At 52.3% G+C, this 18,894-nt stretch overlaps 1 protein-coding gene across 9 annotated transcripts; it reads right to left on the bottom strand.

Annotated features, from left to right (window-relative positions):
- Window positions 1–74: 74 nt before the first annotated feature.
- CAMTA2 (calmodulin binding transcription activator 2) lies at window positions 75–18,497 on the bottom strand. 9 transcript variants are annotated; one of them, XM_066262857.1, is made up of 23 exons: window positions 18,425–18,497; window positions 17,058–17,151; window positions 16,454–16,557; window positions 15,223–15,290; window positions 15,005–15,140; window positions 14,357–14,443; window positions 13,947–14,100; window positions 13,488–13,622; window positions 11,994–12,937; window positions 11,208–11,334; window positions 9,363–9,497; window positions 6,252–6,367; window positions 5,430–5,614; window positions 4,593–4,671; window positions 4,179–4,401; window positions 3,663–3,964; window positions 2,444–2,640; window positions 2,000–2,183; window positions 1,723–1,794; window positions 1,586–1,606; window positions 1,247–1,416; window positions 988–1,062; window positions 75–887 (listed from the first exon to the last, which is right to left on the bottom strand). In XM_066262857.1, the coding sequence occupies exons 2-23, from the start codon at window positions 17,086–17,088 to the stop codon at window positions 824–826; spliced, it is 3,609 nt and encodes a 1,202-aa protein (XP_066118954.1). In that variant the 5' UTR covers window positions 17,089–17,151; window positions 18,425–18,497; the 3' UTR covers window positions 75–823. The 9 variants fall into 9 exon arrangements, with proteins under 9 accessions (XP_066118954.1, XP_066118948.1, XP_066118947.1 ...); XM_066262851.1 differs by having other exon boundaries at window positions 14,357–14,428; window positions 18,425–18,491; XM_066262850.1 differs by having other exon boundaries at window positions 17,058–17,146; window positions 18,425–18,491.
- Window positions 18,498–18,894: the final 397 nt, after the last annotated feature.

Raw genomic sequence — 18,894 nt, 5'->3', positions numbered from 1 at the left:
GCTCAGGGTACACGGTAGCCGCCCACCTGCCGAGGCCCGCCCCTTCCCCGCCCCCAGCAGACAGAAGTCGGAGGTTGACTGGTGCAGCGAAGTTTAATGGCAATTCGTAGAAACCAAGCCCATGCACAAGTAGAAAGTGCTCATGGGGCCGGCAGGAGGCCCCCACCGCACCCGGGGAATCACAAGCCTGGCCTGCAGCCCTTCCTGCGGCGCCTTAAATAGATTCTTCACTATACTCTGTATGTTACATATTTACAAGCCCGCTCCCATCGAGGATGGGGCAGAACTCCGCAAAGCGTTCCTATATATACAGCATCCCCTTTGACTCCGAGGTTGGTGGCCAGAGTCGAAGTGACGGAGGGGGTGTAGGGGAAATAGGGCCAGAAAGGGAGGAAACAGACGCAAACATGCGGAGTCCGCTGGAAACACAAGAGGCGAGTGCTCAGCGAAGGCGGAGGTGGGGCCAGGCTGATACATTCAGAAATGCGTCGAACAAATAAATAAGGCAAGTCAGGAAACGGGTGAGATGGGTGCAGGCAGGGAGGGAGCGGTGGAGAAGGGACAGGCAGGGTTCTGGAGGTCACAGCTGACAATGCAGGTATGTGGGGCTTCCGGTACGGTACCGGGGACCAAAAGAGGGGCCACGACCCAGAGGAAAGAGGAGCTGGGGGTGGGAGAGGGAGCTCAGCACTTTGGAGCAGGAGGACGGTAGAGACCTAGGAGATTTCCAAACCAACTGACTGGGAAAGCTGCCGACAGGGGGCTCCCACCCCCCAGAACCCTCTCCCTAAGACTGCAAGGAGCTGTCTCCAGGGTGGGGAGGTCAGGTGGCCAGTCCAGGCTGGGGAAGCCCTTCCAGCTCCTGGTTCTGCTTCAGTTCCCTCATCCTGCAGAGAGATAAGGAAAGAGTCAGAAGAGAACATCAGGCCTGGGGAAGGGGGTGATGGAGGTGGCAGAGCAAAATCCAGCAGGAGAAAGGATGAATACCTATGTCGGCAGCGTCGCAGGAATCTCATGATTTTCCGGGCTGCCTGGTCCTGCTTCTTGGTGAGAAAGGAGCCTCTAGCAGAAGAAAGAAAAGATGAGACCTCACAGAACACTGAGGCATCCTCTGCCCTCAGTCCCTTAAGGACCCTAGCAAGGAAGGGCCGGGGGCAGAACGATGAGCTGGGAGTTGGGGGGGTCCATGGGCAATGGTCATGGATGCTGTGGGCAGGCACAGAGGGTTTAAGGGCTGGACCCGTACTTGTTGCGAGTAGGCAGGCTGCCTGTGGGCCGGCGGCGGTAGGAGCGGTAGTGCTGCTGGATAAGCACAGCTGCTCGGCGGCTCTGCTGAAATCGCTTCTGTTCATAGTAGCTTCGGAACTTGCTCTGTATCAGGATGGCTGCCTGGGTCATCTTCTTATAGAGTGCAAACTGTACAGGTGGGAAGGAGAGTAAGGGGCCGAAATGGAAGGATAGAAACCCAAACCCCTGAAGGCCACCCCAAGTTCAGCTGACGCAGGTCTCTTCCTCTAATCCACATGCTCATGGAAAGGCCTGAATTATCACAGACAACCTCACACCCAGATCTCACGCCTAATACCTTAAGTGCAATCCAGGTCAGCTTGTGGAGAGAGAAAGGGAGTCAGGGCTCCAGGAGCATTCTGGATGCTCTGGGCTGGAATGGGGGTGTGTGTGGGTGTGGTTTAGTGTAATGCTTTAGAGAGAAAAGGGTCTCACCTGCTTGTACTTCCTGTAGCAGCGCTGGATCACAGCTGCTGCTACCTCTTGCTGCTCCTTCAGCCACCGGCCCTAAGGGGAAAAAGGAAGTCTCAGTACCTAACTGCCTACCTAATAGACATGTGATCTGTCCTTCCAACTTGCCTGAGGTCCCTGACCCTTCACCCCATCTGAGACCTCTCTGGACAACTGCTCTCCTTCCTAAAAGTCCTGGGAGCCCACAGTCTCCCCCTGACTCAAGACTGTAATTCATCCCAAGATCTCCCAGCCTCCTGACCTTATACTTTCGGAAGGCTGTCTGGATGACTCGGGCTGCCTCATACAGTTCCCGTTGCTCGTGATCCGATAATGTCAGCAGTGCAAAATCATTCTCCATCTTGCCACTGGCAGATGCTGAGAGAAACTCTGCCCAGGAAGGTGCTGGAGGGATAGCCAAACGACCCCGCTCAAAAGGAAGTTCACTGTAGGGATAGGGAAAAAGGCGAATCATTGGGCATGTGTAGTCCCTCTTATCTGTCTGGCCTAAGGTTTGCTGTGAGGGAGACCTCCCACAACACAGTCTGGAGAGCATGACTTCAGAGCTCATCAGCCAGTTCCAATACCCTTCTCAAAGGCCTTTGGGCCCTCTGCCAGAATGAAGCTTTAGCTATGGGGAAGCTGCCTTCCTCCTTCCCATCTTCCCTTGAAGAATAATCTGGAGGCTTTGTCCTAAGCTGGTCACCTGGGAGAGGCAGAGCTGGGAAAATGGTCCACATTCTCTAGGTAGCTGGCCAGCCAGGACATGGTCTCGCTGAGCCCAAGGGCCCCCGTCCGCTCCCGAATTGGGGCTCCGGCCTCAGGCAGCCCCACAAAGCCCTCTTGTTTAATCCGTTCTGGTGTGGCTTCGATGATCTGCTTGGCCAGTGAGATCATGTCCACCTGAATGGAGAAGCTGGGTGAGCCTTGAGGGGTCCCAACTGCCAGATGTTCCTGCCCTGACACAGCTGTAGTCTCATTCCACTTCCTATCTTGTTCTTTCCTCTCACCACCAGATGAGGCCTCAGGGATTGCTGTCCTTTCTAACCCCGTCTTTCTTGGCCACTGTTCCAGATTCATTCATTTATAGTTATTGGGCTTCCACCTGTGTTGAGACGTGGAAAACATAGGATAGGAAGGATATACTCCAAATAGAGGTTCAAGAGCTGAGCAAATAAAAGATTTAGCCTTCCAGGCTGTCTGCCCACTGTCCCATCCAAGCCTGGCCCATGCAGGCCAACCAGCACATCCTACCCTGCAGCTTTGGCCATGCCTGCCACCCCATCCTCCTTCACTCTCCAAGAACCAACTCAAAGCTTACTGATCACATGAAACCTTTTGAAGGGCTTCAGCCTTGCCTTCACTCCAGCCCTGCAGCACTTCGTTCTGGCCACATGGAACACTGCCTGCCTGTCTAGATCTCAAGTTTTTTGTACTTACCGTGCTACCCAATTAATCCATTAGCTTTTCTAAAGCAGATATATCCTCAGGTTCTTGCTGCTCCACTTGAAGATTTACTCTCATTTATTCATTCCACAAGACTTTCTTATCTTTTACCATGTGCAAACCTCCTCACCAAAGGTACCTTCATCTTGCCAACCTCTCTCTTCCATAGTCCTCCCAAGTTCCCTCCATCACTTTGCTTCCCCAGAAGCTTGTCTCTTCATTGGATCAACAGGTAACGCCTACATTCACCTCTAACTGAAGATATTCCCCAGAATTTTTAACCCCTGATATCTCATAACTTAGGAGTCAATCTCTGGTAGGAGCTAAGCAAAGGATTACCTTGCTTGTCCAAAAATGAGGATAAATGGTCCCTTCTTCCCAAACTGACGTAATAGTCTGTTTCATGGACTAGTCAGCTTCACCCCATCCCAGCACCCTACTCTTTCTAGCCCTCATAATTCCATCAACATGAGTGGTACCGAGATCATATCCACAGCTGGTAGGCTGTGAGCTTCTTCCGGAGCAGTCCCAGCTTCCCAGGCTGGTGGGAGAGGAGGTGATGAAGGTGGGGGCCCTTTGGGATTGGTGGCTTCATAGTCCATGAGGAGTAGGGGGGCCTCTGGGGCACCAGAGGAGAGCTGGCCTGGGACCATCTCCATAATAATCTCAGAGGCTGGCAGAGGAGCTGGAGGAGGACTCCCATCTGGGGCACTAGAATAGGCTGATGTGACAGAGACAGTGCCCTCCGACAGCTCCGAGGGTGAGGAGACACTGCTTAGACCTGTAAGGTATGGAAGAGGGTGAGGGCAGCAGAAGCCATATGCTGTCCCTTGAGTCAACTGCCTCATTTTTCCTCGCAGGGTCCCTGTCTTGCTAGTATAACCTCCCCATCCCTGCCTCCTTGGTTTCCCTCCTCTCACTTTGTTTCCCACGCTTTAGCTTCCTCTGGCCTATCCTTCCACCCACATTCCCCTCTTATAAAGATTAGCCCTCACCAGTGTCTGGGCTGGAGGAGGGTGGTGACAGGGCAAGTGGGGGCTCAGCTGAAACTTCCTGTCTCTGCAGTTCCTCAAGGCAGCGGGCAAGGCGCACATGACCCCGGGAATGAGCCACAGACAGGGGGAGACGGCCCAGAGAGTCAGGAATGCTCAGCGCCTGTCGGTTCCAGCGGAAAAGGAGCACAGCAGCTTCCAGGTGTCCCAGGGCACAAGCCCACATCTGAGGAGAGGCAGGAACAGGACAGGAGTGAGGGGACAGAGGTGGAAATTAGGCCTGAAGCCCTTTCTCCTGGTGGCTACATCTTCAGCCCCTTGCCCCCCCCCCCACTCCTCCTGCAAGAGGTCTTCCCTGTGAAGTACTCTCCCCATTTCCCGTCAGCCCACGTGCTCTCAGGAGTCCAGCATCCTCACCAGAGGGGTGCAAGAGAAGTGATCCACGTTGAGCGGGTCAACCTCTTGCTCTAAGTCCAAACTTCCGGACTCCACACTTCTGGAGGGTTTGGGAATGGGACAACAAAGCCCAGTCAGGGAAAAATTGGGCAAAGTGGGATCATCGGTGCTGAAGGGACTGGAAAACAAGCTATCTAGAAGCACTATAGTCAGTGGGATGAGGCAGTCAGAGATTAATAAATGTAAGGTGGTTGGCCCTGGCCGGTTGGCTCAGTGGTAGAGCGTCGGCGTGGCGTGCAGAAGTCCCGGGTTCGATTCCCGGCCAGGGCACACAGGAGAGGCGCCCATCTGCTTCTCCACCCCTCCCCCTCTCCTTCCTCTCTGTATCTCTCTTCCCCTCCCACAGCGAGGCTCCATTGGAGCAAAGATGGCCCGGGCGCTGGGGATGGCTCCTTGGCCTCTGCCCCAGGCACTGAAGTGGCTCTGGTAGCAAAAGAGCGATGCCCCGGAGGGGCAGAGCATCGCCCCCTGGTGGGCAGAGCAGCGCCCCCTGGTGGGCGTGCCAGGTGGATCCCGGTCGGGCGCATGTGGGAGTCTGTCTGACTGTCTCTCCCCGTTTCCAGCTTCAGAAAAATACATAAATAAATAAATAAATAAATAAATGTAAGGGGGTCAAGAAGTCAGTGTTGTAACTTGGGGGGATATTAAAATTCCCTCAAATACAAATCTTCCAGCCCCTCTTCCTTCCCAGTGACCCTAACTCCCTCTTGGCAGGGCTCCAATCCTCCAGTGCCCCTCAGTCCCTTGGCACTTCTGTCCCAGTGGCTGCCCAGCCCCCTCCCTGCTGCCCCTGCTCACCGCCACTGGCTCAGGGTCTCGATGAGGCGGGCGTAGCCCTGGGCAGCGGCCAGGTGCAGAAGGCTCATGCCTCGGAAGGGGCTCCCATGGGCCAGACGCTCAGGACCCCTCCAGGTGGAGCGTGGAATCATGCTCTCTACCAAGATCACTACCCGAGCCTCGAACCCAGGCCCCTGGCCTTCATCCTGCAGGACACACACCCTTATGCAAAGACTGAGCATCTGGTCCTCTGGCTTGGAATGGCCTTGGCCATCCCATACCTGTCTTCTCAGTTTCTAAGTCTACCCCCTCTCACACTTCTCACTCCAGGTTCCCATCACCCAGACCTCTGATGGCCTGTCAGTTCTTCCAGTTCAGGATCCTGCGTGTCCCCCACTCCCACCGCCAACTTCCTCTAGACCATCTGGCAGCCAGACCTCACACACCCTTGCTCATATAGTGCCTCCACATCAGCTTAGATCAGTGCCATACCCAAAGATGGTTTCTCCCCTTCAGAACCGAGTCCTCAACCATCTTCTTCCTCCAGAGACTCGGCACCCACAGAGCACTGAGTCCCAACCCTCCAGTTCCCCTCCCCCCACCCTCTCCTTTGCTTCCACCCTTCTTCAGACCAGAAATAGTCTGAAGCCTGTCATGCCAAGAGGGTGCCCAGAATAGCCACTCTTGCCACAGGGCGGGGGTGGGAGCAGCGTGATGTCAGGGATTAGGGAGGAGGGCTGGCTGAGAGGAGGTTGGGGATGGGAGAGGGAGAAGTCATATACTAGAGCCATTTTCTTTAGGAAGACCCTCCCCCTGCTCACTGTAGACCTCTCATGGAAATACCTGAATTGGAGGCACATCAGGAGCCTGGCAGGGTGTCTGCCCAGCTGCTGCAATCTCTGCCATTCGCTTCTCCATCTGCTCCAGTCGCTCCAATATGGACATCCGGAACTGGTTGTCTGAGGGGGCACGGGTATGGGAGGCTTAGTTGGCAAGGTCTAGGTGATGCCCTGAACACCAGAACTGGACCTATCCCAGGATCCCAGGATCCAGTAGGTAAAGACACAGAATCATATTCTTTCTTCTTCTGTAAAACAACATCCCCTTTACCCACCCACCTTTGAAATGTAGCCCACCAGGATTCAGTCCTTAAACTAGTCATTAACACTATTCATTGACCTAGGACCAGAATCTAGAACCACAGTTGTGTCCTTTAAGACACAGAAACAGAACCTGGCTTGTGGTGGCGCAGTGGGTAAAGCGTTGATCTGGAATGCTGAGGTCTCCTGTTCGAAACACTGGGCTTGCCCGGTCAAGGCACATATGACAAGCAATCAATGAGTAACTAAAGTGAAGCAACTATGACTTGATACTTCTCGAGCCCCACACCCCTCTGTCCTCTCTCTATAAAATCAATTTTAAAAATCTTAAAAAAAAAAAAAAGATAGTAGGAATTCCCACATAGCATCCATCCCTGAATTGCCCCAGATCATGCATACACACACACTTCCCCAGCATGAACTATTTGGTCAGTTCTCCCTGCCCCAGACACTACCTTTGTCCCCCATGCTGGGGCTGAAGGACTCCAGGGTCCCTGCTCTGTTAACCACTGCCCAAAAGAGCTCAGGGACTGTGATTTGAAAAGCACCGTCCCCTCCTCCTGGCCCCCCGCAGCTGTCCACAAAAAGGATGGTGGGGAGGGAACGTGACAGAGATGGATAGCCATGTCCATTCCTCCTCCTCCCCTCACCCCATGCACAAATACACATGCACACACACACATCCCAAGCTATATCTGTCCCCTCTTGAGATCACACAAGGACAAGGAGGAGAGGCGGGAGGGGATCAGAGCCATGGAAAAACAGGCACAGAGAAACAGGGTGGAGGTCAGGGATGTTCTGAGATGCTAGGCAGAAGAGGATGAAAGTATGGAAGGGATGGTGGGTAGGAAGGTGGAGAATGATGAGCAGAAACCAAGGTATTACAGGAGAGAACAGGAAAAATAAATATGGTGAAGAGAAGACAAAGGACACAGGAAAGCTGGGGACTGTACTAAACAAGCAACAAGGAAGAGAACAAATTATGACCCTAGCGCAAGGAGAAATGGAAAAAGGGAGACTGTATAACAGACTAGGACTAGACAAACAAGAAAGTAAGGTGAGCAGTTATAGCAGGACAGACAGAACAGGCTTGGGAGACTTGGCAAGGTCCCAAGGTAGACTGTGGGGCAACCTGCACACAACCTGTGGGGGCAGCTCTGAGTGAGGCAAGCCAGGGACCAGCCCCTGAGGGAGAGAAGTAGGGATGAGAAAGACACACTCAACAGGATGACAGCAGAACTGGGAAAACAAGAAGCAACAACAGAGACACCCAGAGGAGAAGACAGAAAAGCGCAAACCTTGAAAAAGCAGCAGGAGCAGAGAGAGAAACAATTCTCAAAGCCAAAGGAGGGATAACCAGTAGAAGGAACAAACATAGTTCTAGATTTAAATATATACACATAAAAATGTGTGTGCATCTCTGTGTGTTTGTATTAGAAAGTACACCCCAATATTAAAGTAGTAAATATTGGCCCTGGCAAGGTAGCTTGCAGTGGTCGGCAAACCGCGCCTCACGAACCACATGTGGCTCTTGGGCCAGCTTAGGAGTACCCTAATTAAGTTAATACCAATGTACCTACCTATATAGTTTAAGTTTAAAAAAATTGGCTCTCAGGCCTGACCTGTGGTGGCACAGTCGGATAAATCGTCGACCTGAAACAGTGAGGTCGCCGGTACTAAACCTTGGGTATTGCCTGGTCAAGGCACATATGGGAGATGATGATTCCTGCTCCTTCCATTTTTCTCTCTCTGTCTCTCTCTCTCACTCCTTTCTCTCTAAAAAATCAATAAATAAAATATTAAAAAAAAATTGGCTCTCAAAAGAAATTTCAATTGTTGTACTGTTGATATTTGGCTCTGTTGACTGAGTTTGCCGACCACTGGTAGAGTGTCATACTGATATGCCAAGGCTGCAGGTTCCATCCCCCATCAGGGAACATACAAGAATCAACCAATGAGTGCATAAATAAGTGGAACAACAAATTGATGTTTCTCTCTTTCTCCCCCTTCCTCTCTCTCTAAAATGAATTTAATTAAAAATAGTAGATATTACTGAGTAGTAATATAGGCAGTTTTTATTTTCTACTTTGTAGTTTGTGCTTTTCTGTAATTTCCAAATTTCCTATAATAAATGCCTATCTTCATAGAGAAAAATAAGAAAATTGAAGTGTGTGTATGTATATATATGTGTGGGTGTGTGCCTATAATATAAACACTCATGCACATCCCATATATATTGCTCTAGACCAGGGGTCCCCAAACTACGGCCCGCGGGCCACATGCGGCCCCCTGAGGCCATTTATCCGGCCCCCGCCGCACTTCTGGAAGGGGCACCTCTTTCATTGGTGGTGAGAGGAGCATAGTACCCATTTAAATACTGGTCAGTTTGTTGATTTAAATTTACTTGTTCTTTATTTTAAATATTGTATTTGTTCCCGTTTTGTTTTTTTTTACTTTAAAGTAAGATATGTGCAGTGTGCATAGGGATTTGTTCATAGTCCGGCCCTCCAATGGTCTGAGGGACAGTGAACTGGCCCCCTGTGTAAAAAGTTTGGGGACCCCTGCTCTAGACACTGTCCCTGCTCCCATCTCTTGGCTTTGCTTGCCTAGATCCCATCCTTTGGGATAGAGAGGACAGGGCAAGAGCTGGGACAAGATAGCTGCAAGATTTACAAGGAAAAGGAGGTAAGGGAAGTTTGCTGCTGCATTTAGAAATGACCAATGAAGCAGGAGTTAAGAAAAGACTGGTAAATGTGGGCTAGATGGTAGCCACCTGAGTGCTGAGGGGTCTAAGAGCATGTCATGCTCAAAGGTTGTGGGGCCTGACACTTGAGGTCAGAGGACTAGTACTTACCATCTAGTGACAACCAGTCAAGTTGAGTACTAGGCAGTGATAGGAATCGGCGGGCTCGATACTCAAAGAGCACAGAAGCAGAAAGGGGCCCTTCCCGCCCAGCCACCTGCAAAGACACCAGCCCTACCTCATGGGCTGGGGAGGGCAAGATTAGTGAGAAGGGCTCTCTTCCCCAGCTCCTTCTCTGGCTCCCTGTTTTAGAGCCACAGATAGTCATTTCATATTGACTCCCCAACTTCCCTGCTGTGGTCCAAGAGGCCCCTGGCTTTGGTGGCTTTGGCACTAGCTGGGAAGGAATTCCATTCATTTGAGAACTTAATGCCTGCTATAGGCTAGAACCTGCTTAAAGTCTAGATCCTGTAGTTAAAGATGTTTATTATTCAGCACCAAGGCCTGAAAGCTGAGGGTCAACAGATTCCTATATATATGAACAGTATGATGGTAGATAAACCCCTTGGTCTTCTCCCAGGATCAGTATCCACAGGTCATGACCCTATTACTAAGATGGGGGAAGGAGTGCTAGCTACTCACCAATGGTACCTAGTGAGAGCCATGTCTCAGGGTCTCAATATATAGCCTTAAGAATGAAACCACCAGGCCCTGGTCCCAAGACTCGGGGCTGAGACTCTTTCCCAAGCACCAGCTTCTTTGGTCTCATCCTCTTTCTGTCCATGCACCACTGAACAGGGCTGTTGAGATGGGGGGTGGGGAGGTGGAGGGGTAGAGCACACTCACTGACGACTAAAGTATTAACCTGTTTCTCTGGTGATCTTTGAGGGTCCCATAGTAAGGCTGACTGTTGAAGGCAGGGTAAGGGGCCAGGATGGTGGCAAAAGGGGAGAGACAAGCCTTGGCAATGACATCTAGACCAGTGCTGTCCTACAAAACTTTCCTCAGTGATGGAAATATTTACCTGCTCTGTTCAATAGTGTAGAACTGGCCACACGTAGCTATTGGGCACTCAAAATGTGATCAGCCCTGTCCGGTTGGCTCAGTGGTAGAGCATTGGCCTGGCATGCAGGAGTCCCAGGTTCGACTCCTGGCCAGGGCACACAGGAGAAGCGCCCATCTACTTCTCCACCTCTCCTCCTCTCCTCCCTCTCTGTCTCTCTCTTCCCCTCCCACAGCCAAGGCTCCATTGGATCAAAGATGGCCTGGGCGCTGAGGATGGCTCTGTGGCCTCTGCCATAGGCGCTAGGATGGCTCTGGATGCAACAGAGCAACGCCCCAGAGGGGCAGAGCATCGCCCCCTGGTGGGCATGCCGGGTGGATCCCGGTCGGGCACATGTGGGAGTCTGTCTGACTGCCTCCCCGTTTCCAACTTCAGAAAAATGAAAAAAAAAATGTGATCAATGTGACTGAAGAACTGAATTTTAAATTTAATTTAATTTCAATAGGTGCATGTAGCTAATGGCTACCATAACAGAAGGCACAGGTCTAGAAGTCAATGTCCTTTAGTCCCAAGAAGGTCAGAGGAGACCAAGATCTCCCTTCTCATTCTCCCAAGACCCAGACACTCTGACTCTAAGCCAGAGGCCTGAATGACATCAGAGACCGCTTGGGTCAAATGCCTGACAGTACAGGAGGGCAGTCCAAAGACACAAGAAAGGAGCAGACATATCCAAGGTCACTAGTCAGATAAGGAGATTTCTTGGACCAGAACCCAGACCTGACACCTAAGCCCTGGCTCACCTGCCTTCTAGGGGACCATGACACTCAAAGCCTCAAGACTGGATGAGGTATCTGTGTTCTTAGGAACAACTCAACACCTTTGTTACAGTGCTTCTGGGAAGTCCTCAATGTCCATATGTTAGTCCCTTCCCACACTGTTCCCAAGCCCCATACCGGGACAGTAGCAGCGTAAGACACCAAGCTGGACAAGTGATGCTGGCACTGCGATGTGATCAAAGACACAGGAGTAATGCTCGGTGGCCTCCGTCCAAGGACCTGTGATGAGCACCTTGACCCCACCCTGCAGACAGAAGTCAAAGAGCCACATGACTAGAGCTCTGTTGGGAATTCATTCACTCACTCATTCATTAATTCAGACCCTGAGAGAGTATCTATGTGGCAGGACCTGTGCTAGAGTCCGGTGGTATATAGATTGGACTGGACCCACTGCATAAGGTTGGCTAGTCTGCCCTCCTCCCAAACATCTGCTAGCTTTGCCCAAGGCTACCAACTCATTTACAGATAGCTATCTTCAGGAGGAAGTCCTTTCCTTAGGCCACCACTGCAGTTCCTCCTTTCCTTCTCTAGGGCAGCATAAAGCAGAACTTCTCTACTGGTAAAAACAGTCTTTTAGCTTCCCAAAATCTGCAATCATACCCCACCCATGTTTTCTTTTTTCCATACTGAGTTGCCCCAACTCCCTCCATGAAAGTCACCAAGAGAATGAAGTCCCCCCCTACTTGGGGGACTCACACAACCACATGGAAGGGGAAGGAAGGGGAAGGAAAGGGAAGGAAGGGGAAGGAAAGGGAAGGAAGGAAGAAGGGTGAGTCAGGACTATGGAAACAGGAAAGGAGATACACTCTGAGGAAAAACAGAGGTTAGGAGGAGAGCTAAGCAGCCATGGTAACTAGGCCACAGACCAAGGGGTAAGAGGGAGAGAGTGGAGAGGAGACTCACCTCTGGGTACGACCACTCTGGGGAGAAGTCCGTGATAGTGCTAAGAGCAGGAGAGAGCTGGGGGTTTGGGGCAGGGATGCTTGGAGTTTCATCACTGATGAGTTCTCCCATAAGGTCTGGGAATGATGAAAGACTGAAGGGCTCCAGCTCACTGGCTCCACCAGCTCCACCAAACAAGGCATCGCCTCTTCCTGCCCTGCCCAATGGCTCCAAGGGAGCAGGTGAGGGTGGGGGTGAAGGAGGGGGTGAAGGTACAGGTGGGGCAGGCCCCTGAGCCTTGAGCTCTTCCCCACTGTCATCATCTTGAATAAAGAAGCAGTTTCCTCTTCTCCCACCTGCTACTGACTGTGGAGGGGGACCCCGAGCAGCCGCCTGGGGCTCCAGAGCAGCAGCAGGCTCTAGGGCAGAACAGGGGGTATGGGCGGCCTCTGCCTCTGGGAAGTCTGGACTTACCCCCTGCCCCCCTCCATATGTCTGGCCCCTCTGGGGGCTGTTAAGAAAACGATCAGGGTCAAAGGCAGGGCTGGGAGGAGCTGGTGGGGCAGAGGACTCAGAGCCTACAACCACAGTCAAGCTCATGGAAGGGTGGTGTGGATCAGCCTGAGGAGCCATGTGCCTGGTAGGTGTCAAGCTCCCTGTACGCTGCTCCAGTCCAGTCAGGAGGAGGATAGCAGTTCCTCTCGATGAACCCCCTCGAGAATTGGGAGGGCTAGGTCTGATCTCTAGGGGTTCTGCAAAGCCTGATGAAGAGGAGGAAGAGGAGGAAGAAGAAGATGGGGAGGTGTGTGCCTTCGGGAGCTCTGCGGGAAGTGGGGCTATCAGTGGAGGAGGTTCAGGGGGATGGGGATGGGGGATGGATGTTAGGGTTAAAGCTCGGGGCTCTACTTTGGGAGAGATGATACGGTGTTTCGTGCTGCTGCATTTGTGGGTAAGGCTCCCGGAACCTGGAATGGAAGAGGTGGGGAGAGAATGTATATGACACATCTTTCTCCAGCCTTCCCTTCCTGGAAGCCTTTAGGTATTTCCTGGGACTCTGCTATACACCAGAGATGTAATACTGATTGTGGCCACTTGGGAGCAGCAGACTTCTCCTCCCCCAAATTAAACCTGACTGGAGGAGCATTGCACCAGAGAATTGAGGGCTTGGAGAAACAGCTGAGAAAAATAGATAAAGGCATAAAATAAAGACAAAAGAACAGAATCAAGTGGTACTAACTTAGAAATAAAACTAAGTTGGGTCGAAGTGGTAGTGCTGAGGTGGAAGGAGTTGCTAAAGGTAGAAGGCAGATAAGTCTGGGCTGCCAAGACTCAAGTAAAAGGAGCTGGGGCCAGTGTGTACCCAGATGGGAAGGCTTCTGTTCATCTGGCCCATTTTTCTGGGACGTGCAAATCAGCATGCAAATCCCAGCAAGATGGATACCCCCCTGGCTTGAGTAAGTGCAGTATGACTAGACAGGAAAAGAGCTCCAAGATCGGGTAGGGGGGTTCACTAACCAAGGCCCCCACTGCAGAGACAGGCATGAGTTCGGGGTGCAGGCTTGGTCGGGTGGGTGTCCAGGATCTGTTGCACCAGCTGCTCTACAGAGAACTCCTCTGTCCCGTTCCCACAGCTCCACTTGATGCCATGAACTAGAGAAGAGTTGGGGGAAAGTGCTATGGGACCCCACAAAAGTACCCAGAGCACCTTGATGGCTCCTCCAAGCACCTGAGATGCTCCAAGACTTCTGGCCAGGTATAAAGAGGCTAGCAGCCTCAAGACTGCTTGCATTTGTAGTTCTCAGATCTCCCTTCTCCATATTCCAACACCTTAGAAATCACCAGGAAACCTAGCACCCACAGGAAAGTACGCCCTTGGCTTAGAAGGAAATGGTCACCCCACAGGCTCCTGGCGCCTTTGGGAGTTCCCTGTTTCCTTTCTCCCCTTGGAGCACTGTCCTAGCCCTGCTGCCTTACACATGGGCTTCAGCTGTCCCAACAGCTCCTCCCGGGACCACTTCAACCACTCTCGACGATCACTGCTGATGGAACAAAAGATGGGGCTGCAGCCCTTTCCACAATCCTCCAGGGCTGGGACGTTCAGGTAGTGCACAAGGACGATGTCGGGGTTCTGAGGGCACAAGGGTACACACACAGAGCACCATGGGGTCCTGAGATCCAGGGGTTCAGCTTCCCAGTCTTCCCTTTCTTCCCGGGCACCCCCCAACCTCACTTCCAAGTTTGGGCTCTATCGATTCCCAATTCCCTATCTTCCCAGACTTAATTTCCCACTCAGAACCTAGTCATCCTTCCACTGCATCCTTTCAGACCCCATCTCCCTCAAAGAGCCAGGAAGAGTGTGGCTCCCTAAGCTCTTCCATCCTTACCTGGAGCAGCCAGTAGCAGCGCCGATGGAATGTGGGGACGATGGAAGAGTGAACGTAGCAGCCATAGAGACACTGCCAGGAGACAGGCTGGGGTGGGGGGAGGGCTAGTCTGCTCCCCAACTCTTCCTCTGTTCAGTCCCTTTGCAGGAATCCCAATCTTTCCACCAGTTCCTCTTCAACCCTTATCCACCCCAACCTAGCCCCCACACCTTTAAAATCCCAGCACCCCAAATCACAGATGAGGAATAGGAGAAGGGAACAGTGGGACCAGGTCCTTACAATGAGGACCATATTTGAGATATGGAACTATCTAGAAATCAGAAGGCAGGGCAAGAACACATCTGAGATGAGAAGCAGTGATTTAAGGAAGAGAAACCTGTGCTAAGAGGTTTGATATTTGGACCCCTAAGGAAAATGCAGAGAGGTAAAAGGACTGGGCATCGGTGTCCTCCAGAAGAGGTATGGCCTCAGGCCTGGACAGCTGGGACATGGAGGGAAATGGGATATGGAGGGTGGGCTAAGCTATCAGCCAGCTGATGCAGTGAGTGAGAAGGAAGGGTGGTGAGGTGGAGGATGGCGCCACGCCTTGGCAGGGCTGGAACCTAGCTAAGGGTGGGCTAGGGCAGATGAGTTGGATGCCTTGCTTACCTCCATGCCCTGGACCTTCAGCTTCATGTGGTCCTCTCGGGTGGTCTTCCCATCCTTCCGCTTTTTCCAGAGGTAACCATCCTTCCGGTATTTCACCTTCTTGCGGTTGTAGAGGATAATGGAGCCATTCCGAGGCCTGAAGTTAAAATGGTTGGCCTTGAGTTCTGCGAACAGAACTCAGGACTCCTGCCATTCCCCATGTTCACAATCTTTCTCACCTTGTCTTTGGGGCACAGGATAGCCACTCATCATGCTTCTCAAAGGTGATCAAGTAGGAAGCAATCTCCTGTAGGAGAGGAAGTACGCAGGTGGGTGTCCTCTTCATACAGTCTCAACCTGGCCTCTTAGTTATGCCCTCAGAGGAAGAGTTGACTCTGCTGAGTTCTGGTAGCTAGTGGCAGATGTTGTCAGGTATCTGGACCCAGCAAGGCCACTGTCTCCCTAAGATTTCCAGGTTTCACCACAGACAAAAGTTTAACCTCTCCTTTCCTCCCTTCCAACGGGGGCTTTTATCTTGGGGCGAGGTCCAAGCTCTTCATCATTCTTTGTTTACACTGCATATCTCCAAATTCCATTTTTATACTTTCTGACTCAGAAAACTTCAATAGTTTGACACTGCCAAGAACTCCAGATTCCTCAACCTCACTTCAAGGCTCTCCCTGACCAGGGATCAAACCGTCACTCCTATGTTCACACTATTTACCCATATTGCACCTACCATTCCTGCCAGACTGGTCCATTGAGTCTTTCCCAAACTTTCCCTGAGCAGTAACCTCCTCAATGTTAGTGCCCTACAAGCTCTAAGTGCCATGTACACATCTCTTCGAGTCTGGAAATCCTACCCATCCTAAACCAAATCCCTTCCTAGCTCTCCATGAAGCCCTGCTGACCCGTGTAACCCTTCCTGCATTTACAACAATAACTCACACACATACTTTTACTGACACTTCTAGTCAAATAATTAAATCAATAATAATCCACCACCAAGCACATACAAAACACTGGGTGTGGGGAGTACAGAAAGTGTGAAACACAGGACCATATCCTCCAGAAGGAGCTAGCATCAGTGGTGGTTAAAAGCAGGAGCTCCAGAGTGAGCTAAATAAACAACATGAAGTAAGTCAGTTTCTTTATCTATATTACCAACAGTGCTTGCTCTATAGCATCATTGGAGGACTGAATGAGATCATGCAGGTCAAGTGCTTAGCACAGTGCCGAGTTTGTTAGATATATTTCAAAAAAGCAGTAGCTATTATTTTTACTCAGATGGATATGCCAAGAAGTGAGCTCCTACAAGATGCAGGTCTTTATACCTCTCCTATGACCCTCAAGGAGCCCAGAATGACACTCTGTACTTGGGAGTGTGGACAGAAACAGAAAGAACCTATTCACCTTCCTCTAGCTCACCAGACCTTGCTAGGCCCTAAAATCCCATGCTCCCTAGAGAACCTCATTTGTATTCCACCGTAGACGCTCTGGAGGCAGCAGCGGACAGCGAGGAAGACACTCCAACAGTTTCTTGGGGAGAAAGATCTTCAGGTGGTGGCTGTTCTCTAGAGGGAATAAAAAGGGAGGGTTTAGCGTGCTAGCCCAGGGGCAAAGGGCTGAATCTAGAGCAGGGGTCGGGAACCTATGGCTTGCGAGCCAGATGTGGCTCTTTTGGTGGCTGCATCTGGTTCGCAGACAAATCTTTAATAAAAAATAATAATAACGTTAAAAATGTAAAACATTCTCGTGTATTACAATCCATTCATTTCCTACTGCCCATGTTCATGATTGCGGATGGCTGGAGCCAATCACAGCTGTCCTCTGGGACAACACCAAATTTTTACTGGATAATGCATAACATACATGGGTTGTTGTATGGCTCTCACAGAATTACATTTTAAAATATGTGGCATTCATGGCTCTCTCAGCCAAAAAAGTTCCCGACCCCTGATCTAGAGCATTGGGAGAAATTGAAACAAGGAGAGCAGGGAATCCAAGAATTACAGTCACCACAGGGCGAGAAGAAAGGTTGTACCCCAAATGAGAACCTGGATTGTGAACTCACCAGCAACCTCAGTGGTGTCCTTGGTACTCATGGTGAGGGCTCCAGGGGCAAGGTCACCCCCGGCCTGAGGGGCCGGGGGGAGGGGGAGTCTGTGCTGGGAAAAGAGAGACCAGGTCATGGCAGAAGTCCCCACAATTATCCAGGATGAGAAGTAGGGGGTGGGGGAGGGAGTACAGAACTGGGTCATGATATCTGGGAAAGATGAGGAAGAGAGAAGAAGGAAGCAGATAGGCTGATGTGAGTAGAGATAAGGAATGGGAAAGACGGAGAACCCAGAATCGATGATGCCAGAAACCAACGCGAGTAGGGAGACACCACAGAACACAGTAATCAAGAAGAGTCGGGTGGGGGAGGGGAGAAACTGGCAGGGCTGGTATCCTACAACGTGGGTTTTTGAAGAGGCTGGGGCTTTGGTGAGGTCAGGTCCTAGGGACAGGACTCAGGGCATCTGGGTCCTTGGAGAGTATTTTAGCAATTCAGAGCCTGGATTCTGGAGGTTGGGGGTTGGGCGGGAGATCTAAGTCCGAGTGGAAAGCTAGGCCTTAGAAGACACACCCTGAGTCCCTTCTCTATTTGATTTTTCAAAGAGGAAGGGCAGATCTGACCTATCCTAACCTGTTTCTGGTCTAGGCTGGTCAAGGCCTAATACAATTTGGGTTAGACACCCAGGACTCAGCTTCCCAACCTCAGGACAACCTAAAGGCTGACAGCCCTCTTCACCCCCTACCCACCTCTGTCCCCACCTTCTCCAAGCGCCTCTGCCTCCCCTGGTCTCCAGGCCTACCCTTCATTACCACTCTGGCTCCAGCCTAAGCCCCCACCCCCCTGAGGGAACAGATGGAAGCTGGAGGTGGCTCTCAGCGCGGGTTCCGCCAGGTGTCCGAGGATGAAGAGGGGGAGGAGGTCTCTCCGAGCTAGGCTGCGTGGGTTGGAGTAAGGACTCCGCCCCAGGGCACAGGTGCGCAGTACTGGCTAGGCCGCCTACCAGGATGCGGAGCGGGCCCGGGGGCGTCCCCCCACAGTGGGGTAGTGGTCCCGGGAGAAGCTCCGATGTGGGAGGGTCCTGCCTTCCGCCCACAGGGAGGGATGTTCTAGAGAGAAACTGCGGAGCAGAGTCCGCGGATGCGCGGCAGGCAAGGAGCAGCGGGGGTGCGGGGTCCCTGAGGCAGTCCCGGCCCCGCAGGTCCGCGGTGGGGCCCTACGAGGCGCGGCGCCCCCTGACGCGGGGGAGGAGGACGGAAGCGGGCAGTGGAGGCGAACCCGGAGAAGGGGCGGTGGTCTCCCGCGCGGCGCGCGACGTCTGGGCCGGTGGAGTTGCGCCCCCTGGCGCGGAGGCGGAGAGGGGGTCTGGAGGCCCTGGTTCTTACCTCCCGGGGTCCCGCAGGTGACGGCAGCAGCGGCCATTCTACCCCACACCGACCCCCCCCAGCGCCGGCTGACAGCGACGTCCGACGTCACTGCGCACGGGGCGGGGCCACCCAATTAAGGGGAAGGGGACCCGGGCGCAGCAGAAGTGGGATTCCGGGTGGGGCGCTGGTGGAGGGAGGGGCTGCCAGGAAGCCCCTGAGGGCAGCAGTATGGAGCCGCAGGGTTCCGGGGTTTCGGAGGCGGAAGCTCGGCCAAGTGTCGTGACTTTCAGGCCGGGAGAGTGGGGCACCGGCGGCCGTCCCGTGATGGGCGAGGAATGCTGGACTGGGGAACAGGACTTTTCTCGCCTTGATTTTTGGGGACTCAACCCGACTTCACTGTAGCTGGGTCTTCCCCATGAGTCTCTTCATCACGGCTTCCCTGAGAAAAAGACAACTCTGGATTCAACTTGTTTGCTTTTTAATGATAG

The sequence above is a fragment of the Saccopteryx bilineata genome, chromosome 2 (assembly GCF_036850765.1).
Source record: "Saccopteryx bilineata isolate mSacBil1 chromosome 2, mSacBil1_pri_phased_curated, whole genome shotgun sequence".
In the NCBI taxonomy this organism is placed as follows: Eukaryota; Metazoa; Chordata; class Mammalia; order Chiroptera; family Emballonuridae; genus Saccopteryx; species Saccopteryx bilineata.
Note: the sequence above shows the minus strand (reverse complement) of the source record. Positions and strands in the feature narration are given on the sequence as shown.

Coding starts and splice junctions, on each gene's coding strand:
- CAMTA2 (XM_066262857.1), bottom strand. CDS start 17,088: ATGAGTACCAAGGACACCACTGAGGTTGCTG. Junction 6,368..9,362: donor TGACTGGTTGTCACTAGATG/GTAAGTACTAGT, acceptor GTGCCCCCTCAG/ACAACCAGTTCCGGATGTCC. Junction 4,672..5,429: donor GAGACCCTGAGCCAGTGGCG/GTGAGCAGGGGC, acceptor CAAACCCTCCAG/AAGTGTGGAGTCCGGAAGTT.